The sequence below is a fragment of the Neodiprion lecontei genome, chromosome 2, assembly GCF_021901455.1.
Source record: "Neodiprion lecontei isolate iyNeoLeco1 chromosome 2, iyNeoLeco1.1, whole genome shotgun sequence".
Classification (NCBI taxonomy): Eukaryota; Metazoa; Arthropoda; class Insecta; order Hymenoptera; family Diprionidae; genus Neodiprion; species Neodiprion lecontei.
In genome coordinates this window covers 3,205,409-3,228,529 of record NC_060261.1, presented here as the reverse complement: position 1 = coordinate 3,228,529, position 23,121 = coordinate 3,205,409, and the positions used below count along the sequence as shown (strand labels likewise).

At 42.0% G+C, this 23,121-nt stretch overlaps 1 protein-coding gene across 2 annotated transcripts in view; it reads right to left on the bottom strand.

The window, feature by feature from the left end:
* Positions 1-954: 954 nt before the first annotated feature.
* Positions 955-23,121, bottom strand: part of LOC107223747 (discoidin domain-containing receptor 2) — a 58,665-nt gene continuing 36,498 nt past the window's right edge. Inside the window, exons 2-9 of one of the 2 annotated variants that reach the window (XM_046731216.1) lie at positions 20,970-21,118; positions 13,898-14,003; positions 9,880-10,111; positions 7,786-8,241; positions 6,220-6,535; positions 5,445-5,999; positions 5,005-5,102; positions 955-4,341 (exon numbers count right to left, since the gene is read on the bottom strand). In XM_046731216.1, coding sequence (XP_046587172.1) covers positions 4,174-4,341; positions 5,005-5,102; positions 5,445-5,999; positions 6,220-6,535; positions 7,786-8,241; positions 9,880-10,111; positions 13,898-14,003; positions 20,970-21,099 — 2,061 coding nt within the window. In that variant the 5' untranslated portion in view covers positions 21,100-21,118 and the 3' untranslated portion in view covers positions 955-4,173. The remainder of the gene's footprint in view (positions 4,342-5,004; positions 5,103-5,444; positions 6,000-6,219; positions 6,536-7,785; positions 8,242-9,879; positions 10,112-13,897; positions 14,004-20,969; positions 21,119-23,121) is intronic. The other variant, XM_015663540.2, reaches the window with a different exon arrangement.

The window sequence follows — 23,121 nt, the reverse complement described above, 5'->3', positions numbered from 1 at the left end:
CCGGTAATCGACAAGAGTGATGGATGAGCCACGTCACGGAACGATGGAACAAGTGGATGGCACGTCGATATAAGCGTACCTTGTATGTTGTCTGTTTGCTCTTGGCACTTCGGGAGAGAAAGAAGGAGAGGAACACGGTGGAAAACTGCTGCGTTAGGTCCCACGTCTTGTCCTATTCGTGGAGGGTAAACAGTGATCGTGAATCGGACGTTGCGGATGTTGAGTGTTTTCTCACAGACTGAGAAAAATTGAGTGAAACAGGTATAGTTAAAAAAAAAAAAAACTGTTTGAATATTGTTGGAATTGCGAAAAACGAGGTGCGCCTAAACATTTTGCGCTATCGTCGATCCTTTTTTGGTTATTTCAACGCTGAATCAGTTTCTGAGGTTTACTCTACTTTTTTAGTTAAACAAGGCTTTAACGTCAATTTATTCTTGCACGAGCATTAAGTTTTCGCAACAGTTGCAAGAAAATATAGCAAGAATGATCGTAGCTAAAAAAATAATTTTCATATTCTACCTGGAACTATATTTTTTCGAATTCCGGTAAAAAATGAAAGTATAGTTAAGGACTGAGCGGTAACCGGAAGTAAAAATTTCTCTCAGTGCATCATCGTCATTATCCTGCGTTTAGTAAATTCTCGCAATACGTACCTGATGATGATATTCGAAGTTTTCGAAGCTTCCAGTTTCTCTTGTAGGTACTTTTCATTAGATTTCGTTCGATGATGCGAAAATTTTCAGACATTTTACACATAGCGTTGCTTTGCACCTTATTGAAACATTTTTTTTTTTTTGTTTCTTTTTCTGCCGTACGATTGGAGATTGAATAATTTTGCAAGAAATTTTTTCTTCATTCGGAGAAAGATATTTTTTACCCAATGACGATTTACTTTTTCTCGGGGAAAAATTATAAACCGATTTTTCTACGTGATATTTTTTTCATGATCAATTGTTAACGTGCCGACCGATGCGTGAAAAACTTACTTATAATTCACCGTAGCAGTTTATTGTTCGTATAATTATTCGACCGTGTATCATCAGACAATTAGTATAATTATAGTAATCATAATTTGATGTGTGTACAGTACTGATAATTATTACATTTTCATTCTTATTTTCGCTTCCTTTCCTTAGTTTTCAATATATACTTATATATAATATAACATTTTCTATTTCCGATAGCATACAAAAGGATATACAGGCACACAAATATCAAATATGCATCCTGAAATTCGTTTAATATATATAATTACACTCAATTAAATTTATATTTATATGTATACCACTCGTTACGCGTATTATATAATACAATTATTTACAAGATTAAAGAAATAATCGTTTTCTTGGGCGTCGTGTATTTTTATATTATTACGTAATACGATTATTGATAAGATTTTCTTGTTTCTTTTTTCCCCCCCTTTTTTCTCTACTCTCGCAGCACGCATCAGCTATGATAATTATTATTCGCATTCAAATTATACATTATTATTTACAGTTTCGAAATAATACGTCGTGAAGTTACACAGTATTGCATGATATATAATTTGTAACACGCGTGTTACATCTGCATGCGTTGTAATACATCAATTACAAGATGCTTTTTAATCAGGCTGTTGATGCAAATCACTTTGCAATTTTCGCAAAAAAAAAAAAAAAACAAGATCAAAAAAAGAAAAAGATGAATTTTCAGTATCCATATTCAATCTATACATATGGTCATTATTATTATCTCTTATAGTTATCATTATTATTACCATTAGCGTTATCACTATTAATATTATTATTACGATAATTGTTGTTGTTGTTGTTATTATTATTATTATTATTATTTTTATTATCATTTGTGTTGTTAACCAGGATAATAATTTCACCCGAACTGCGAGATCGTTTCAAGGCGATACGATTGCATACGAAAAATCCTCATTCTGGCGTGATCACTGCAGTTGCGATGTAATACTACTTCTTATTGACACGAGCATTATTAATATTATTATTATTGTTATTATTACTATTATTATTATTATTATTATTATTGTTATTAATGTTATTATTGTTATCATCACTATTCGCGTATTTAATTAATAATTACATCGTTCCGTGTACGATATAAATCGCAAATTCGTCGCTTTGCGTGTATTATTACCGATTAATTAGTGTGCACAGGATAAATTGACAAACATCATTACCGCGCTATAATATTAAAATGCAATATTAATAATTAAAAGGATTACGGATGTACATAAAATATTCACACGTATATATATATACAAATATCTAGTGAAAGAATAGAAAGAGATTATTGCGACAAAATCATCATCATCATCGTTATCACTATTATTATTTGCTTGATACATGTCGTATGTATACGTGTGTAGATATCCAGGTATGCGCGATGCAGTCGGCGCGACGAGTCCTCACAATCAGTCAGTCCGCAATTTGCATACGTAGCTTTATGTTGCGGAGGCTTGACTTAACGCCTGGGGCGAACGAACGTCGACTGATAAGCTTCAATTATCGTAATGATACGTGTATCGCGGTATTCTCGTCTCGTACCGTCTCGTCTCTGCGACGTTTATGCGGTATCAGAATATTTTCGTGAAAATATCGTGCAGGGCGTTCTCGTTTGATCGATATATACATATGCATAAATATTTACACAAAAGCGTATTTAAAAGCCGCGTCAGATTATCCCACACACGCGTCGCGTGTATCGTATTTGTATTTCAATAATAATTGAGAAACGCAGAAAATTTATTCTCAGGTGAACCGATAATTGGCGTATACATGTATATATATGTATATGTGCATTTAATTTTCAATTTTCCATTTTTCATTTAGGGAATTATCTTTTTCTACCTTATCTCGGAGTGTCTTCTTTTTTTATCCCGTCACTTTTCTTTTATTATACAATATCCTGTAATCGTTGTAAAAATTATTCAAACCGTTCTCAATAATTGTAAGTTTTTAGATCACGCGTTCGATAATATATATTTTTATAGCTCGAATTTTTGTCACCGTTACATACGCGTTTATATGTTATCACAATGTGGTCGGGTTATAATACAATATAACATGTACACGTAGACATTATATTACACGTACAAATTGTTATTGGTTTTTTTTTCTTTTTTTTTTTTTTGTTTTTTCTTTTTTTTTATCATATTTTTTGTCTCAAATATTTTTTTATTTTTTTCTCTTCGTTTCTTTCTCATTTTTATTAATCGTATATCATAATGTTTATTCGTTATTGTTGTCTCATCCCTGTATTGTCGATCCTTATACATTGGATTTTGGATTTTACTTCGTTGCTTCAAGGCGATCTCGGTTAAATTTACGCGGAGCGTAGTTTTATAATATTCAATGGAAATTGGTCAAAATCATCGATTATTTTTATTTATTTTTTTTTACTACTGTGTTATTTTGATTATTTTATGAATTTTATCCTCTACCACGATTCTTTCTTCCATATATATATATACACATACATGATTTTTATATATATATATATATATATATATATATATATATTTATAGCTCTAAAATCTTACGCAGTAATTCATATATCGCTTGCTAGCTTAATTGATCGGGGGGGGGGGGGCATGAATAAAAAATAGTCGAAGATCTAGAAAAGAGATTGTAGTGAAAAATAAAGGCTAAATGCAGACGCGATAGCGCATGCCGGAATAAATATAACACATTTATTCGTCGATACATAACTTTTACTATTCTTATACGATAACGTTAATCTTACTTTTATTAATTTCTCCGCGCCTCTCTTATATAAATACCTATATTACAGGTATAATATGAAAACGTTATAGCGAAGAGGAAAGAAAATTCGAACAGAAAAATCACGCGTAATTATATCTCATAATACGCTTGCTAATTATTATATGATACGACGTCAGTCTTTGTTGAATGATTCTCGCCACATCGATAATAATTTCGCTATCGTAAAGGAGGAAAACGACGACGAAGAGGGTTTTCGAAGTAACACCGTACATGCCTTACCTTTCCTCGGAAGTCACAATTTGGTGGTTGAGAAAGGGGGAGAGGAAAGGAGAAGGATAAGCGGCACTCGGTCAGTCACGTCCGAATCCTCGTCCAGATCCTTCTTCGTCCTTCGGGACCGTCCGTAGACGATCCGGATCTCAGGGTTAAAATTTTTCCTCTACGCGTACCGATGTAGCGAGTGTTCTCTGCGTTTGCTTCCCCGTCTTTCGCGCTCCGAAATCGGTTCCGGACTCGGGGGACTCGAGTACGTGAGATTGTTCGAGCCTCGCGGTGGTGGCGCTGACATCGGCGGCGGCGGCGGCGGGAAGAAGCTCTGTAAGCATGCCTGCGGAACGCGCATGCGTCGCGTTAGAGAGCGCGAAACGTTCCACTGATAAGGAAGGTATCCCAGGTCGGTATCTCCGATTTCATTTGTTTTCTACTATGTTATAGTAGACTAAAAACTAAGCGACACGAATTTTTTTTAATATGCCATTAAACACTTTGAAGGGTTGAAACCACCCTACAAAGTAAGGCATGTCAAGTGGGCGATTTGGCAGTTTCACCAACAAGAAAATAATATTTTTTAACCGGTTCAACTGGAAAAGTTTTCTCATAACAATTAACAAAAAAAAAAACCGTCAAGTCATCCCTTGACATGTCTTACTATCGAGGGTGGTTTCACCTCTTTAATGTGTTCAATGGTAGGTTAAAAAAATACATGTCGCTTAGTCTTCGGTCTACTGTAACATATTACAAAAGAAATGAAATCTGAGATATCGACCTTGGATACCTTCCTTGTGAGCCTCAGGAGCGGGCTGAAAGGCCTCTAAGGGCGGCTGACCCTGACCCACTTCTATGTATTTCCCTTTTTTTTATTATCGGAAAAATCGCAGGGCTGTTCGAACGGAGACACGTGGCGTGATTTCTCACGCTCGAGCCGCACGTCAAAGGGAAGCGAAATGATTCGAGTGGAAAGAAAATGGTTTATATAGTACTACAGTGATACCTTTGCGCTGCCTCGTGACGAGGACTTGGAGAATACGCTGTCCTGGTCGCTGCTCACACTTGGAACTGGCATTGGCACCGCGTAGTCGTACGTGGCATCTGAGAACACAAACGGCGAAAGAGGCGATCGATTAGATCCTCGTGAGGAATCCTGGACTAGTGTCATTTTCATCGGTGGAGAAGAGATCATTTGAAAAAAGTATAATTCGATCTTCAATTCTACAATAAATTGCAAAACACCCTGAATCAAAAAAGGCAAGTCAAAACGATAAACATTCAATTTTATTGGTAGTAGCTGTAACACAAAAATTAGACCTGATCGAATCGAAAGGAATATTGTTTTACAATGGGGGTATATAGGTATTTCAAAATGAGCGAGCACCTTTCTTGTGAAAAAAAATTTTGCTGACCAGTGAATTGGTAGAGAACCTTGGTACTCACCGGAATGTTCAACGTTGTCGTGAAGGTCTTTACTGTCGATGACGACGGTGCTGTAGCCGTAGTAGGCGGCGTGAGGGGGTTCCCTGTACTTGTCGTGAAAGGGTTCCTGGTACTCGTCGAGTCTAACGTCGCCGAGAAGCCGGTCGTTCAGCTCTCGCGGAAGAGTGGTAAGCTTGGCACCGGCGTACCTGTCGTATACTTCCTCGACCCTGTAGGTCATGAGGGAGGGATCCTTCTCGGTGGTGCCGTAAGCAGACTCGGGAGAAAGGTGCTGGTTACCCGAGGGAATCGAGCTCTTGGCTCCGAGCGGACTGGCGAAGTTCTTGCGTTGCCGGTGCCGCGACACTATCAGAAATATCGCCACCGCCAGGAGCAGGATCACAGCGGTGAGAACGCCGATGATCACCGCCATGTAGGTAGGGTCGTCCTGCTTAGCGGTCGACACGGGAACTTCCACCTGGGGTGGCACGTCTCGCGCGGAATTGCCGCGGAGAAGAGGCGGCGCGGCCTCCGTTGGCGGTGGTGGTTCTGGGGTGAAGTTGCCGTGGGCGACGTCTGCGTGACGGGGGTGAAAAAAGGAAAGAATACGAAATGACACCTCGATTCATCGACCCCGACTCCCGGCTAGAGCTTTACGACGTACTGCAGGGGCTTCGGGGAACAATAGAACCAGTGACTAGTCCGGGGATCGATCAGCCGGCTGATTCGATGCCCGAAGTCACCGTGATAGGTCGCTACGACAACGTCTGGCGAAGTTCAAACAGTAGTTTGTTACATGTATATGAGCCTGGAATTCCGGGCCGGTCGTGATCAAACGATTGGACTGTGACGAACTCTGTCAAAGTTGGAAGGAAGGTAGTGGGTAGGTGGTTGATTGACTCACCGGAATCGAAGGTAATCTCGCTAAGCATCATCCACTTAGCGGCAAAGGAGAATCTGAGCTTGACGAATTTCCCTACTCGGTGGTGAAGCTTGACCGTTATGTTCCTCGAGGTCTCGAATATCTTGTCCTCCATCGACGTCCAGACTATCGGATCACCGGTATAGTACTTTCCGCCGATGCTGAAGAGCACGCTGACCTCGGCGAAGATCTGGAACAGAGAAATAGAGCTGCAAACTGTTGGAGAGGGGTGGGTTAAAGAAGCATCACCGCTGGAATTTCACGGACGGATCCCGACTCCGTTGGTTTCAAGCGGGGTGAAGGAGACTCCGTATGGATTTCCGAGGGTGGTTGGCGGCTGCTGGAGGCACGGTCTCGACTTTGAAGTGCTGTCTTTCAGGAGGCAGTGGCGTGCTTTATCTGTGGTGCTTGTTAATAGAAAGGGTCGAACCCCTCCCGTGCCGACTCGTCGCTGCAGACAGCCGCCACAGTGTGTATTGTATTTGAATATACGTGGCGTATCAGCTGCGCTGGCTGGCTGGGGCAGGTACCAGTGCTTACATCGCGAGGACCGAACGCCGTTCGCATTGTCAAAAGCGTTCTCTCGTCGCTGGAAAAAGCTCCGCGTAGTGGGCACAATTGCCGAGCTGGGTAATGAGGCGCTCCATTCAAATAAATCTTGATACCACCGCGTGTTTTACCGACCATTATGAAAAGCGCGGAGTGCAACGCGCCCACCCCACTCTTCACCCTCAACCATCGTTCTCGCTCGCTCTCTCTCTCTCTCTCTCGCTCTCTCTGGCCGTTCTTTCCTCCTCGCGTGATACCATTGTTCGACTATACGCTTCGACTTTTTTACCTCCTTCCCTCCTCCCCGAAACGTTGTACACTTTTTCAACAGCTCGACCGGCAATTCACTCCGCGGCTTCGACCCCTGACTTCATACAATGTAACGAGTCCCCTTTCAGTTCGGATTCTTGAGACCAGCTTGCCATGCGGCAAATGTTACGTTCGAGGACTTTCTTTCCACCAGTAGTTTATAGAGAGTCTAGTCTCTGAAGTTACATCACTATTTCAAGATCATTCGCGAAGAGAATCCGCTCCGAATTATTTCGAGCGTCGAAATGACATCATATTGGAATTAGTGACGTTATCGTAGCGATTCTTCCCGAGGAAAAAACGTTACTCCGTAGTTTTTGAGCTATTTGTCCAAGTCAGTAAACATATTTTGCAATGCGAGTACCATCAAAATCGACGTTTCGTTACGATGAAGTTACTAACTTGGACCGCGAGAAATAAACCGAGCTCATTGCCAGTGCATCAAATGGTACCATTGACCATCTTTGATACCTGACACACATGGACTGACTACATCGAATGCACCCGTGTCTTGTAATTCGAAACGCAGATGAAAGGAGGAAGAAACGCGATAAAATACAGGTAACATCGAATGTTCCTCACCTGAACATCCTTGGTGAACTGGTTATTGCAGTAGATATGAACGGCGGAAAATTCCCGGACCTGGTCGAACTCGAACCTGATTTCAACGGGGTGTCCAGACCTGGTGTCGTTCTTCCACCCGACCCAACCCTGTCTTCGATCGTCGTAGTACCCCATCCTGATCTTGTCGGCCCCAGTGCGTCCGTCCGTAAGCTGACCAAGACCTCGGAGCAGTTGGACTCCGTCCCAATGGCCGTCGTAAGTAGCGTCGAAGAACTCCAAGTTGCCGCGTTTGTCACCCTGAGGCATGGAGTACGATACGATACCGTCGTTCCATGAACAGCCATAGATCTCGACGCGCATGCAGACCGTTCGTCGGTGGAAGCTGTAGGGTAAAAAGCGCAGCTTGCTGGCCCAAATCGGCGGTTCCAGTTCACGCTTGGACTCGAGATAGGTGTTGGTGTTTCCGGTTATCACCTGAAAAAGATAATTCCACACCATTTACCGGTGTGAAGTAGTTTCGATGTAGTAAAATTGTGGAAACGTTTAGTTTTATTCGGAGAAGGAGAATTGCAGGAAAATCTGAGGTTCGAGAAGAGTTCCAAGAGAATCCTGTTACCGCGTGTCACTGATTTATTCTTCACCTCCAGTGTTTCACATGAATTGATTACACAGGGACCGTGACTGAATCAGCACTTTCCTAATTTGTCAAAGTTTACTCTTCTCCCGTCGTCATGCATATCTTAATATTTATTCATCCGCCCACGTTACCGGTCGTGACGACACGTGAACACTTGACAAGGTTCACGACGTGAGGTAAGACAGCGACGCATAATTGCTTATAAATTACACCGGATGCAGGGTCTCTATTTCTCACCACCTCATCGCGACCGCGTAGTCCATTAAACGGAGAGCCAACACCGTAGAATGGAAAAGCTCGTGGTGAACGAGTTCCTATTCGGAAGGTGCCGCTGCCGCCACACATGCCTTTGGTAGAGGTACGTCAGGTACGGTATAACTCGGTTCACCGAAACCAAAAGGGTGCGGCCTCACCGTACCGTCTACCCGTCGTGGAGAACAGTGTTAAGAGCAGAGCCAACGCCCAACTCTCGTTATATGTTAATGGACGGTGTTAATAGTTCTCACTGACGAGACCGACTACCGTTTCTTTGGCTCGTGCTCGGCCGACGGGAACCGGTAAAAGGCCGGCGAGCATCTTCAGGTGTTTGCATTACTCGTAGACGCGGGTCTCGAGTCATTAGTTGCATTTTCACCGCGAAGTTTGGTTTCATAGGACGTCCACGATTCCATAAGGAAGCTAGAACCCCGGTAAGAGAGAGGGGTAAGAAAACACCTCGAAGGGCACAATCATCCGGGTCACGAGGCTGTCTATAGAAAAGACCGGTTCGATGGTATTATTCAGGATCGAGCTGGAGGAGCGACTATTTGGATAATGGTTCACCCTGCTCAGGCGTCATGGTCGTCGTGGGCTGACGGAGCCGCGCATTTGACCCGCGAGCACGCGACGACCTTCCCTCACTCTATTGATCCACCCTCCTATACAAATAAGCTCCAACTCGCCCTTCCCCTCTCTATCTCTTTCCGGCTCTACCTTGAGGGGGTTTCCTCGACCCGACGTTGAACGGCCGAGTTACGACTGCTCAAAGTTCGAGAAAACGAGTTCTCCGGAACGGTGTGGAAGAAATGAATTTCGGGAATAGTCTTCTCCCTTGGAGGAATCAAGGGTGTATCAAAAGTCCGTAGACGTGATAGGTATAGTATTAAGTATAGTAAGTAGGGTGGTATACTTTTTAACTTTTTTTTTTTTAGGGTGTAATTCGAAAAATTTGTGACAAATATTGGAAAAAAAAGAAGACTTTCGTAAAACATGGAGGAGGTAGGAAAATATTTAGAGATCGCTACAAAATTTTTTAATATTAAAATTTATGTTTATGTGTACACCTTGCCCCCTTTTTTGTCACACTTTGTGGAAAAAAAAAATAAAAGTTGAAAAATTAACCACCCTGATAGAAAGTATAGCATGGATGGATTAGCACGGTTGCAGTATCGTTCCGATTCTACTACAACTTCCCTTCTTTCTGGTCTCATTCTTACCTCGTCTCCTTGAGCGCTCCTGTAACGAACCCACTTTCCAAGTCGCGGTCTCCAGTAGTCAAGGACGTAATTTTCGGCGAACTCGACACCCTGTCCGTTTCCAAATCGACCTTGAGTGCTCGTGGCTGTGATCATGTGCACAGTGTGAAGGTCGATCTCAAGCCACTCTTTGGAGTCAGTTGTGATCTGCTGTTTCGGACACCAGGCACCGCCCAGGCTCTCCTGGCGTAACCTGTAATCAGAATCGGATTTTTTCATCTAAATCAGGGAGGGTCGGTTTAAGGAGCTTGGGGAACGAGGCCAAAGACGCGTTTTTGGCTGCAGACAACGGAGACGGAGGAAGACACCGCCACTTAGCGTTTGTGCACGGTTAGTCGAGGGGAGTAAAATATAATATGCGGTGAAATGATAATTTATTGATCGAGTTAAAAGACCGGATGATATGAATTAAAGATGAGGGGGTTTCCCACCGGGAGCAACTTGGGACAGGAACTTGCTGCTGCGGTCTTACACCATGTACCTTGGGTCCCGGCTAATTGTTTTCCCTCTCTGCAAAATGGAAGTTTATTACTAGCAATTTGCCGGTCCGACGTTCACTTTGTAAAATAATAATTGTTTACCGCAGGAGTCGCAATAACTAAATAGGAAGAAAAAGAGGAGCGTAATAACGATTTGTTCAAACCCCGCGATATCAATTAGATACCTCATATTTCATCGTTTCAATTGGGTAAGAATAAAAAACGTACGAACCATGGAGCTATTATCATTATAATTATTATTGTTATCATTATTATCATTATTATTATTATTATTGTTATTATTATTATCCTTTATAAACGGAGGGTCTGAGAATTTGGCGAAGGATTCCCGGCATGTGAATAGAATCCTCTAATTTCGCTAGCGACGTGCCCGGCATGAATGTGCACCAGCATAAGAGAAGTCACGGGGGGTTTTGCAATGGAAAATGGAAAGTGCAGGGAAGCCTTGGCTCTTGGATATATCCAGATGCACAGTGCGGAGGAGAGTCGTCTTCTCGTGCGGCGTAGTCTATCCGTGAGTGCAAAGCGTAGAGAGTATAATTTGCGATGAAAAAGGAGGAGTGGCTGCCAGGTTTTCCTGTGAAGTGTCGGAGCGGGAATGACGGAGCATAGTGCGTGGCTTTGACGGGATCCCTTAAGTGAGAGCAGGCATGGCAAGGAAGAAGCCTAGACTCGTGGAACCGGGAGTTGGGATGAGCACGGATTCAGTTTGGTCCATAACTCATACCCCATTAAGAGAGCTGGAACTGCCTCAGCGCTACTTTGATACAGAACTGCATCAAAGACATTCCATGGTTAGCAGTGTCCTCAATAAATCTCGGAGCAACGATCGCTCGCGGCTCGCTTTTGGATTCCGCGATACCTCGCAGCTGCGAATCGGCTCCGTTCAACGCGAAAATAAATACCAAACTAAGACGGTGTAATGACCAACGAGGAAGGACCAAAAGATGGCGGCCTACACGCCGGAAACTACGGTAAGACGAACCGGATAAGGAAAGTATGAATCACGACTCGCGGTCCTTGGACGTTGAGCATCTCCTCCTTGGAGATGCTGGAACAATTTCGAGTGAAGAACGTGGTGGAAAGGAAGAGGCGATAAATTCTCACCGAAACCGAGAGGGCGGCCACGTTCAACCCGAGGATCTTGTCCAGGGGCGTACGTCTCCTCTCTGCTGCATCCTCCTCTGCACCACTGCTTCGTCTTTTGCTTATTTTCGACGCCACGCGCTGAGACAAATGGTCTTCGGATCGAAAAACTTCAGGATATTTTCCTTTCTCGATTACGTTATACCGCGGATGATAGCAACGGGAATCAATAACTATTGGAAAATCTGATCGTGACGTCAGAGCCTGGTTGTCGGTGCTCTGTTATCACCGGGTAACCTAAGTTTTTAATTTTAAAGGTGTTATACCCAGTCAGGAGACCGAAAACAAGCGATTTTTCAAGGATTCTTTTCGAAGAGACATTTCAATTTATTAATATAAAAGTTTATATATATGTTGGGGTAACATTGAACTTCATTCTGTTACTTTTTATTTGTAAAAATAATGATTTTTAAAGCTGCTACAGTCGATCTCTGGGAGCATGTATAAAAACAGGCCTCTGGCGGTGAGCGAGATATCTCTGGACTGGATCATCCGAAATGAAAAAATAAAAAATATTTAGTTGATACAAGGTATTATCCGGTCCTTGATCGAAGGACCAAGCAAAATATTAATTTTTAACAAAACGCCGGGTTGTCAAAAAAAATTTCGATCTTGCATAAAAATTTTCGCCTCAATTTGTTTATCAAAATAGAAAATATTTATCGGCGAAAAAAAACCTTCGGTCAAGGACTGAAAGACACATTCATAAAGCTCGTGTACAAATTTGAGACTGATCAGTTCAGACGATTCCGAGAAATCTTGCTCACCGACTTTGAAAACATATTTTTAAGAAAAACGCGTTCAAAGTTTCACAAGCACTTTAATACGCTCCGGGGTGTCTTCGCAAACGTGCGTGTAACTTCGAGCATATTTGTCGGATCGTTACGAAATTTTCTGTATATATACTTGTAAAAAACTGTAAAAAAAAAAAAATCGATTTTTGAATAATCCTGACTGGGTATGTTATAACTTCCTAATGAAGGGAAATCGTAATCATTGGGTTTTCGAATTCCTCATATCATATAAATCAATGAAACCTAATCAATAATATTCCTGTTCTACTATCCACACGCGAAAGAACGAAAAAAAAGCCTGTTTGTATAAGTTTAATTCCTCCCCACCAGATGTCGCATTTCAAAGTGAAAATCCCAATAAGAATCGCGAATGAAAGTTATAACGAAGAGACTCGTCGCAAGCTGATTTGTGACAACGTTCTTATACAGTGTCTCGCAAATTAATACCCGATATAGCGCTAAATAAGAACCGTATATACGGATTAAACCAAACTTTTAATTAACTCTAAAAGCTTTTAAACGGACTGCGATAAAACGAGTTGTACTCTGCCCGCCCGTTAATCGTTACGTTAAGATTGAATCGTTAGCTCGGGATGTACGTACACTTTACAATTCACACACACACACACACGATGAAGAGGCGTTCGAGCGTATACCGGGTGATTAAATTTATACACAAGTCCGGAGTTGTGTGCGCATCATATATATAAATAACAGCGTCAAGAACCGCGTGGCGAGTGATTTACAGGTGCGGCGGCAGGCGACTCGTGCTTCCAACTATCTGCTCGAAGCTCGACTTAACCGCCGCTCATTACTCAGATTAAAAGGCAATCACCATCCCGACCCGGGACCTTATCCCAGGACGACGCGACCTGGGCGTATCTACCTGATTCACCCATCTTGACTAACGAACCAACCACCCAACTGACTAATGCACGATTCGAATGAAAAGCGTCGTTGGAGTCACACTCGGCAATTTTAGACCTCGATGGATCGGCGATTGCAGTTTGACCCTTCCCAGTGCAACGTTTCGTACATGAGACATTCTTTTTTTAATCGATCGTTAAAAACGAAACCAACGTAAAAATTCAAAAATTAAAAATAGCGGGTCCAATATAGAGGACTGAAGATACAAAAATCGATCCGTTTCACTTGAAATTTGTTACCCGGGAGTTTTCGGGGTCGCTGAAAGCGAATCCGAGGTCAGAATTTCAAAATTCAAGATGGCGGTTCCAATATGGAGGACTGAAAATATAAAAATCGATCCGAATCGCTCACATTAGATCCGCCATATTGAATTTTAAAAGGTTCAAAGTTCTGAACCCATTTTTTAAACCAACGTCCTCGAGATCCCTTGCATACCAAGTTTCAAGGAATATAACTGCAAGGAAAAATGTATGCTTGCAAGGGTCAAGGTTTTCACAAAAAATAAACTCGATGACTTCTTCTTGTTTTTCCATCAGTTTCTAGGTTCTTGATGATTACATATAAACTATATATATATAGGCATCTAAGGTATACGTAAGTTACGAGACTCACCGTCCACGATGGGGGCCGACGTTTCCACTGTCGAAACTGGAGCTGGCCGTTATATCAGAGTCACGAATTTCCCCAGACTCCATTCCCAGCGGAGCGATGCACTGAGCTGTAATCAGAAACATGACGGAAAAAAGCATGAATGAAAAGGAATCAGACTAATCCAGACCAAGTTTTCTTCTCATAAGTAGTTGAATGAAATTTTTCTCCCCCTTTTTGGAACTTCTAGATCACCGTTTGCCCGATGATACATATGTAATGATCAATCGCGTCCACATGCCTGAAAGAGAGGGGGAAGTGGAGCCGAGATGCCGGCTCGGTTCGATTTTATATTTATAGACTGCATCCTGCAAGAATAAGAAGCAGAACTAGCAGAAGAAGAAGAAGAAGAAGAAGTAGTGAGTAAGAGAAGTAACTTATGCGACATTTGCCCGCCCCTGCAGCCACTCATTCGGGGTCCATAACTCTCCGGAGTGACAGCCGGGAGCGGAAGGGTGTGTACGACTCGAAGAGCCGGGAGGGCGGATGGCGAGAGGAAATACTGAGAAGGAGGAGGAGGAGGGGGAGGGAAATTGAATGCCTACGCGAGCCCCCCACCCCGCCCATCCACTCCCTAGATCCCCTGTCAAATTGATAACCGCTTTTTTCCAGGCGAGCGATCCGCCGCGTGCCGCACCTGAGAGCAGTCCTCGATTTACGGTAACGACGCGCGTGCGCGCTCACATGCGACTTTACGCTTCTCAAGAATTCTAACAACGAGGAAAAAGCATGGATGCGAGGGATCGATCACCCTTGATTTTTTTTCATTTACATTGGAATCGTGTGAAATGATTTGAAATCTTGAAAATTACAACGAGGTTCAAGTTAGTAACGTTATCGGAACGAAATATTGGGGAAAAAAAAGTTGCTATTTCCTTAATTTTAAAACTATTTTTAACGAACTATGATTTTGAAGTATGTATGTGCGTGTTTTGTTTTGTCACGGTTTAGTGATTTACTGAATATCGGATAATTCCATGCTCGTGGAACCACGGTTTTTCATCCGTATTAATCGTAACGATGGCGTTATTAAATTAAATAATAAATTATACGAAATTATATTGAAATTTTATAATACCGTACGAAATTCTTAGAAATATTTTTAAAAACCTTGTTAATAAGTCTCTGGATTCTTTGAAATCGTAAGTGTAACGATCTTCAAACCTGTTGTAGAAAAGAATTGACTAGTGGTTAAACCTTGTCGTAAACAATATCCGAAAAATACCGACTATAACTGCAGAGTAAAATTTTTCTTTTCATAGAGTCGCGGTAGGTAATCTGCGCTGTTAAATCATCCGTGATTTAGAAATCAGAGTGTATCTTATAAACATGATATCAGGGAGGAGGAAAATCATCAGGGTGCCCAGGAACCGACGACCGCGCCGACCGCAGGAAATGCGCATAAATCTACGTCAGAAGATTTTCTGCTCGGTAAATTTAATTTCGCCCACCCTTCTTTGTTATTTCAATGATTATTATTAATGACCGACTGCCTGCTTGCGGCGAGGAAGCGGGACGGCAGCAGAAACACTGGGTGCCTTTTCCTCTCCTCTCCTCTCCTCTCCCTTCATCTTCATCTTCTTCTTCTTCTTCTTCTTCTTCTTCTTCTTCTTCCTAACCCCCTCCCCCCCCCCCTCCCCCCTCCCTGGCCGAATCTAGGCCTGCCTGCCACTTTTCTTGTTCACGGGCGTGAATGTAAATTAATTACTCCCCGGTCCCCTTAGCGAAAAACATATTATGCAGAGGCACCTTATTACGCCGGGATATTAAACCATAAATCACGACTTACTTATCCTACGCGCTGCCACTAACCCCCAACCACCACCATCCATCCCTTCACCCTTTCCTCGAATATCCCACCCCTAATTGACCCAATGTTTCCCCGATGCAGGTTGTCTAATATATTCTTTTCAAATTATTACATTGTATCCTTTCTTCTTGACCTATTCATCTCCTTTCCTTTTCAAAATTAAAAAAAAAAAAAAATATATAAATAAAATAAAAAGAATCTCATTACCAACTGAAATTGACGAGAGAGATTTATCATTTCTTCCGACGTGAACTAGTTTCTTTTTTTCCGTGCGGCGATCGACATCGCGAACCTAACCTAACCTAACCTCCACCCCCATCCCTCCCTTGACCCTTTTCTCGAATATGCCACCCCCTAATCAACCCATTCGCGATCGATAACGATTATCATTGTTATGAATGGGGAAAAAAAAATTTTCTTCCCTTGTATTTTCTTCGTTTCTATATATGATAAAGAAAACGATGTTACCGTTTGAGTTTTTGAAAAATTCGGAGAAGTGTGTCAAAATTCGACCTGACCTAAACTCAATTCCTAACGATCTCTGCTTTGGCGAAAGATTTAAAATCACCGTGGGGGCTACAAACTTACCCCGATATACCGTTCTAGGGTTTACCTAACCTAACCTAACCCAACCTATCTTGTTAGTTGTATAAGCGTTCTCGATTTTCTGATTTTTTGTTTTCTCGAGATTGAATCATTGGAGAGAGAGACAGAAGTAAGACAAGGGCGGTCGCTTCCAGCTAACTCGTCAACAATTCAGTGCAGCGAGACTCGTTGTTGCCCCGCAGTAGGCAAATTGTGATCTCTCTCCGGGTATCTGTTTTTAGAGAGAACACTGCCGCCCTGTCCCGAAGTACAATAAACTTCTTCACCTTCTTCTTTTTCTTTCTTTCTTCCGCTTCGTCTGTTTCAGGTTCTTTAACTGCCGGTAGTGAATCTGGTAATTAGGCGTCGCGAGCGATTCCTCTTCCCCTTTCCCTCGCCCCCCCCTCCCCCCCTCCCTCACATCGCCCTTATCCTCATCCTTACGACTTTCTTAATTTCCCCTGTCTCTCCGAGTCCCCGAGCTTCTAGGTACAAAGCCGTTTCCAGGTCTTTAAAGAAAAATAAACAGGCCAAAAGCCGAGAGCGTCTTAGGTGTCGGGGGTAAGAGGGGTGCAGGTGTGCACGCCGCGTCGGTGGCGTCGGTGGCGTCGCGGCGCCGGGTAGGCTGCAGGCGTAACGGAAGTACTACTTTTACGCACCCCGCTGCAGCCCCGAAAGCTCTATAAGCTCACGGCGCAATCACCTCTCGTCTCAAGTTGCGTGCAAGTCGGAATATCGCGGGGTTAGGGTGCCGACGACGCCGACGCCGGAACGAGAACGAGAACGAGAACGAGGGCGAGCAACCCTTCCGCGCCCGAAGCTTCGGTTTAAAAATTATCGCCTCGACGATTCACGTCGAGTTACACTGAGAAAAATTTCATTTTTCACGGTAACTAGAAAAATTGAGTGAAACGGGTATCGTTAAAAAAAAACTGTTTGAATATTGTTGGAATTACGAAAAACGAGGTACGGCTAACCATTTTGCGCTATTGTCGATCCTTTTTTGGTTATTGCAACGCTGAATCAATTTCATCGGTTTACTCTACTTTTTTAGTTAAACAAGACTTTAACGTCAATTTATCGTTGCACAAGCATGAAATTTTCGCAACTGTTGCAAGAAAATATAGCAACAGTGATCGTAATGAGAAAGAACAGCAACGGATACTAGACTTTCCGGTAACGGCTAGAAAACTAATTTTCATTTTCTACCTAGAACTATATTTTTCGATTATGGTAAAAAAATGAAAATAGTTGAGAACTGAGCGGTAACCGGTACTAAAAATTTCTCTCAGTGATATAAAAAATGTAAAGGGGGTAAATTTTTTTTCGCGCACCTGTTATGCAATATATCTAGGCGTAGATGTTATCCATACGTATATCTGTATAACTATACCTATACACAGGTGTATTAGTATAAAAAACATGGTTTGCAAATAGGCAATTTAAATTCAATTTCAACGGTTTCGACGCTTCCCGCAGAACGTGGTATTGTAACATTGATCAGAGAGAGAGAGAGAGAGAAAATGGGATGAAAATGGAAGAAATGAGAGTAAAAAAAAAGAATTATTTTTTTTTCGAGAAAACTAAACTGGCGAATGCGGGGAAACTGAGAGAAAGAAAGAAAGAAAAAAACAAACAACTTTCGCGCGGAAATATAAACCGAAATAAAAACGTATAAAATTGAAACGTTCGATGCTGCGGGGGAGTGAAAATGGCTGTGGCAATGCTGCAGTTGGCGGTGTGCCCGGGATAAACGCGTTTTTGATTGAATGAAAATTGATTGAAAGTGGCGCTCGATGATCCCCGCAGGTGTTTCAAAACCCTCTGTAACGTTTTCTTTTTGTAACCTACATTGGCCGGTTTGTAACGCTGCATGAATAAGAGATGAGCTTAAAATATATACCTGATTTACTCTGGATCTTGGGATATAGGAATTGAGATGAAAAAAAAGAAAAGAAATGGAACGAGGCCTCGGAATCTTTAGAGAAACAATCAAATTTCATGCTGCGTATAAATCGATTTGTCGAAATTGCAGAAGAAACGGTTTCTTTTCATTTCCGAGGCTAGAAATGCGTCAGGGAGGGTTGAAAAAGTTTCTTCATTCCTTATCGGTCACATTAAAAATCAATTGATTGGATGAACGATAAAAAAAAAATAAAAATAAAAACAGTTTAGAAGATTGAATTGAAATTGTACAGTTTTTTGTCTTTTTTTTTTACAAATTTTGACATCCAAGTTCTTGACGTTTCTGTATTGAGTGGTTGAATGGCTCGTAACGTTGATTCAACGACGGAATTTTACTGATAAATTAATAATTATTCCCGCAAGTTATTGGGATTATTTTAATACACATACAGAGTAAATGATAATAACGCAGTTTATGGACATATTTCGGAATCTTGATTTCTTCGTTGTGGTTAAAAACGGTAAAAATATCGATTCTCGTCTAGATTTTCACGTCATCAGGAACTTGAATCTCGTTCAATTAATCGGGAAACGGTTAATCGAAGAAAAGATAAATCGAAGTTTACGATTAATCGATTAACGGTGTCATCTAGTGCGAAAGCTATTTTTCAAAAGTTTTTTACGAGTATTTTTCTTTTAAGACAAGCCGTCGAAATAAAATTTATAAAATTTCTCACGACTTTTACATTATATTTATCGACATGTAAACAAACTTTGTCAGTTTCTCGGAGAAAAAATATGTGAAAATAACCTAATACACACTGCTCGATAGGAACTGGTGTAGAAAAAAGTGTAGACGCGATATCTCAAAATGCACTGAACCGATCCTGTTAAAATTTTAACAGCATTTTTATTACATCCATAACAACCACGTGAACTAGAATTAATCATGATTATTTCGATAGTTTTTGTTTTACGAGCTAAACAGAAAAAAAAATACGAATCCAATTTCTTGTTTCTTTGCTTCTCGATATATCGTATCTAGACTCGTTTTTCGTTTCTCTACAATATTTCCTCGTCGAAAAATTCACAAAGTTTGTTCGAACATCAATAAATACAATTCAATAAATACACAAAATGTAACGCGAAAAATTATGATAAATTTTATTGAAATACGACTGAAACAGGTATTTCGATCCGTCGACCGTGAAACGATATCTCGCATTTTGTATCCATACCTTACAGCGATAACTCTAGCCTTTCGGTGGAACTAACGGAGCCGCAGGGGTGATTGCAAAATAGGGTTGACGTCGAGTACGGCGATCCCGGAGGGAGAAAATTCGGCGATAACGCGACTCGTTCCGGCGGCGTCCCGACGCCCGTATCCACACGCGTCAGATATGTTTATGCACCGCGGCGAGCATTAACATCCCGATTTATGTCGAGTGCAAAACCCTTACACGACCGCAAATTCACCGCGCGCAACGGGGGGCTCGACTTGCTTTATTATTACAGCTAGAGATACTATTTATACACAGTTGATATTCAAATTTCGTCAGTCTTTATCCTTGTTTTTATTTTTTTTTTTTTTTTAAATTTTTAATCTTTCTTTTTTTTTTATTCATTGTTCTTGTTTGTTGTCTCGTTAAGACGACGTCCGCGTATTATCGATATCCGGTATCGAAATGAGCGAATAATTGTCCGATGCGTAAGTATTTACGAAAAGGTTGCGGGAATTTAATAAAAATTTATTAATATACTTCCTGCGGATGTTTGAGAGAGAAACTTGAACTCCAACCGTGTTTTTAAAATGAGATTTTTTATTTTTTAAACGATGTAACGACTCGAGGCTCGCTTAATCTTGGTTATTTATTATGTAAGGAATAAAGTGCGACTGGTTTTAAACATCGATTTTCCGCTTAATAGTAACCGGAAGTCGAGAAGTAGGGTTTGATAAATGCGTGGTATTATTAGAATGTGGGTGCGATGTTTATTGATTGGTTTGAAAAGGTGGAGACGAAGCGAATTAACAGTTTTCAGTAACACCGATGACTTTGCGTTCAACCAAATCCATTCGATTGCGAGGAAAAAAAAAACAAAATCTCGGTCTTCTTTGAGTCGTGTTATACCGTGACAATCTCTTGAAACTTGAAAATCAACCGCGCGTGCGCCGAATAATTCAATCTCATTGGTCGGCCAAATCTTCCCGCAGCGATATTCTAGTCTGCGATTCAGGCGGGCCAACCTACGCAAAATGTGGACGTTTCGAATTTTCAAAGAGCGTAAGCGTTAAATTTCGACCGGTTTTCGAAGAATCAACTTTTCGACCAAATAACAAATGCTTTCCAAACCTTTCCGAGTTACCGCCTCAATTATTCGAGATTCTAACCTCGAAAATTCGTATCAACCACATCGCCGGCAGAAACAGTTTGACAGCTGAAAACTCGGGATTGCTAGCCTGCGCGAAGAGCCGATAAAACTCGCGCATGCGCGGTTGATTTTCAAGTTTCAAGAGATTGTCCCGGTATTTACCGTGTACTGGTCTTATGAGAATGAAGTTAGTAAGGTACGAAATTGAGTAAATTATGATAAAGAAAATTCAACTCGATGGAACTCGTCGTTAAAAAATTGTGCGATGATGATTTTTTCCTACTTTACTAACTTCGGTAACACTTCGTTTAGTATTCAAATAACATCGTTAATAAATTTTGGACAACGATTCAAGCATGTACTTACATATGTCGATGGCACCTGCTCCGCAGAAACAGAGGATAACGACGACGAGGAAAATCATCTTGAGTCTCGACTCGCCCATGACGAAGAGACGGCTGATTCCGAAGAATAGCTGAAGGGCCACAACAGTCATCGACGATCCATGTCGGGTGCTGGAAAATACGAGCGCGAAGAAGCGTTCGGTTAGATCGAGGTATTTTAAAACGGGAGGAGGAAATCGGAGAAAAAGATTGCGGGGAGGAGATGAGAAGAGAAGAGAGTAGAAGAGAGGAGAGGAGAGGAGAGGAGAGGACAGGAGCCTTATTACCCATAGTGCAGGGGGAGGCGGCTTATTTCGGTTAATGGTTCCCTTGTGTTCGGTGCTCCTCTCTCTTTCTCTCCTTCTCCCTTCCTCTCTTCCTCTCTCATTTTCTCTCCCCGCCGACGTTTGCAAGTGAAATAGCGCGCACCCGCCCCAGTGGCCATGTTAAATCAGGGTGCGGACCGTCCGTCGGACAAAGAGTTACATTCAGGCCTGGGAGCCATTACGCGTCATTATCGAGATTAGGATCGTAGTAGCTGCCTGACGGCGACGTTAGAGAAACAGCTCGGAAGCTGAACCGAAACTACCGAGTCGCGATCGCTGTTGTATGTAAATATAAAGAAAAAAAAACAAAAAAAAAAAAAAACGAAGAAACATGAAAAAAAAATAAACGAGCAAAATACACAAGCCAAAGGGAATTAAAACGCGGTAGGAATAAGGAGAATCCAAAGAGAAGCTTGCGGCGGGGCAAAAAGCGGCTCGGCTATACTCTTTGGCTAATTAACCCCGGCTCGAGCTTCTTTGACTCATCCTGCGATCCTTATCTCACAGCCTATGCAGGGTGAAAATTGTCCCTGGAATTTTAGGTTTCATTATTTTGCAGTTTTTTTTTTTTTTTTTGGTATTACCAAGTTCAAACAGCGAAAGGATGGTCGCATATTGAGTCTGAATTTTGAGTTCCTTCGTTGAGTCGTCATTTTAGTCCTGAAACAAGGTGAGCTTTGAAAAATTGGAACGGATTTGAAAATCCGAATTTGAAAAGTTACGAAAGCGTCTAATTCTGAATACTCTTAGTGGCGAAAGTTAATGTAAAGAAATCAAACCTTGACGATACATCGAAGTTTCGGATGGTCCGAAAGCCGACGCTCAAAGTTCCGAAAGTGCGAAGATGAGGAAATTTAAAAATCTGAAACATCGAAATTCCGAATGATCGACGATTTTCAGTTCGGTGAATTTCTGGCTTGTTGAGTTTCCCCACTTCGATCTTTCTCTGTTTTTGATTTTCGATAATTTTACGTTCGGAATCCTGGTCATTCCGATTTTCGGTTTTTCTAATTTTTGCACACCCAATCGTCGAGCAAACTACGCCGTGTGAGTATATTTCAGCTTTCGGAATTTCCCTCTATCGAAACTTTGCTCAATCGTAACGTGAATTTTCGTAATTTTGCATTTCGTAACGACCATTCGCACTTTATCATTTCTCCAAACTCCAATTTCTTAACTTCAACTTTCGCCGCCATTCAATTCAGAATTAGTCGCTCCCGGAGCTTTTCAAATTCGGAACATCAACCCCGCCCAAAAAAATCTACAAACGGAGCAAACCCCTCCTCCCTCCACCCCTAATTCACAAATTCTAAAAATTTCACATCGACACAATTCCTCCCTTCGATCGGCGAAGCCGGATTAAAGCCGCGCAGCCTGCGTGTAGATTGCAACGTACCCAGAGTGGCTTTGCCAGTGGCTCAACGCGCACCTTCGACCTCCGCGAAGCGCAAAGCTTGCATGGAACAGCGTCGAAACATGCGATATCTTTTTTCACCCCTGCGCCGCCGCTGCACCCCGACTCGCTCGGCCAGACGCGACGATCACGCAAGGCTTCGTGTGAAACTGCACAGGGTGCCGAGTTCTCTCCTCTCTTCTGGTTAGGTGCAAGCTCCGTGTGTATAAGTGCACGTATGCCTCTAGCGGAAAATATAACCACGCGATTATATTGCGCCTACAATGTACGCTCGGTATTCTCGTGGGTGGTGAAAACACCCCGAGCTTTATAAGAGGGTAGCTATGGCTCTCTCTCTCTCTCTCTCTTTTTACCATTGCACGAGATAAAATATTCGCCCCGGCCAGTTTGTTTAT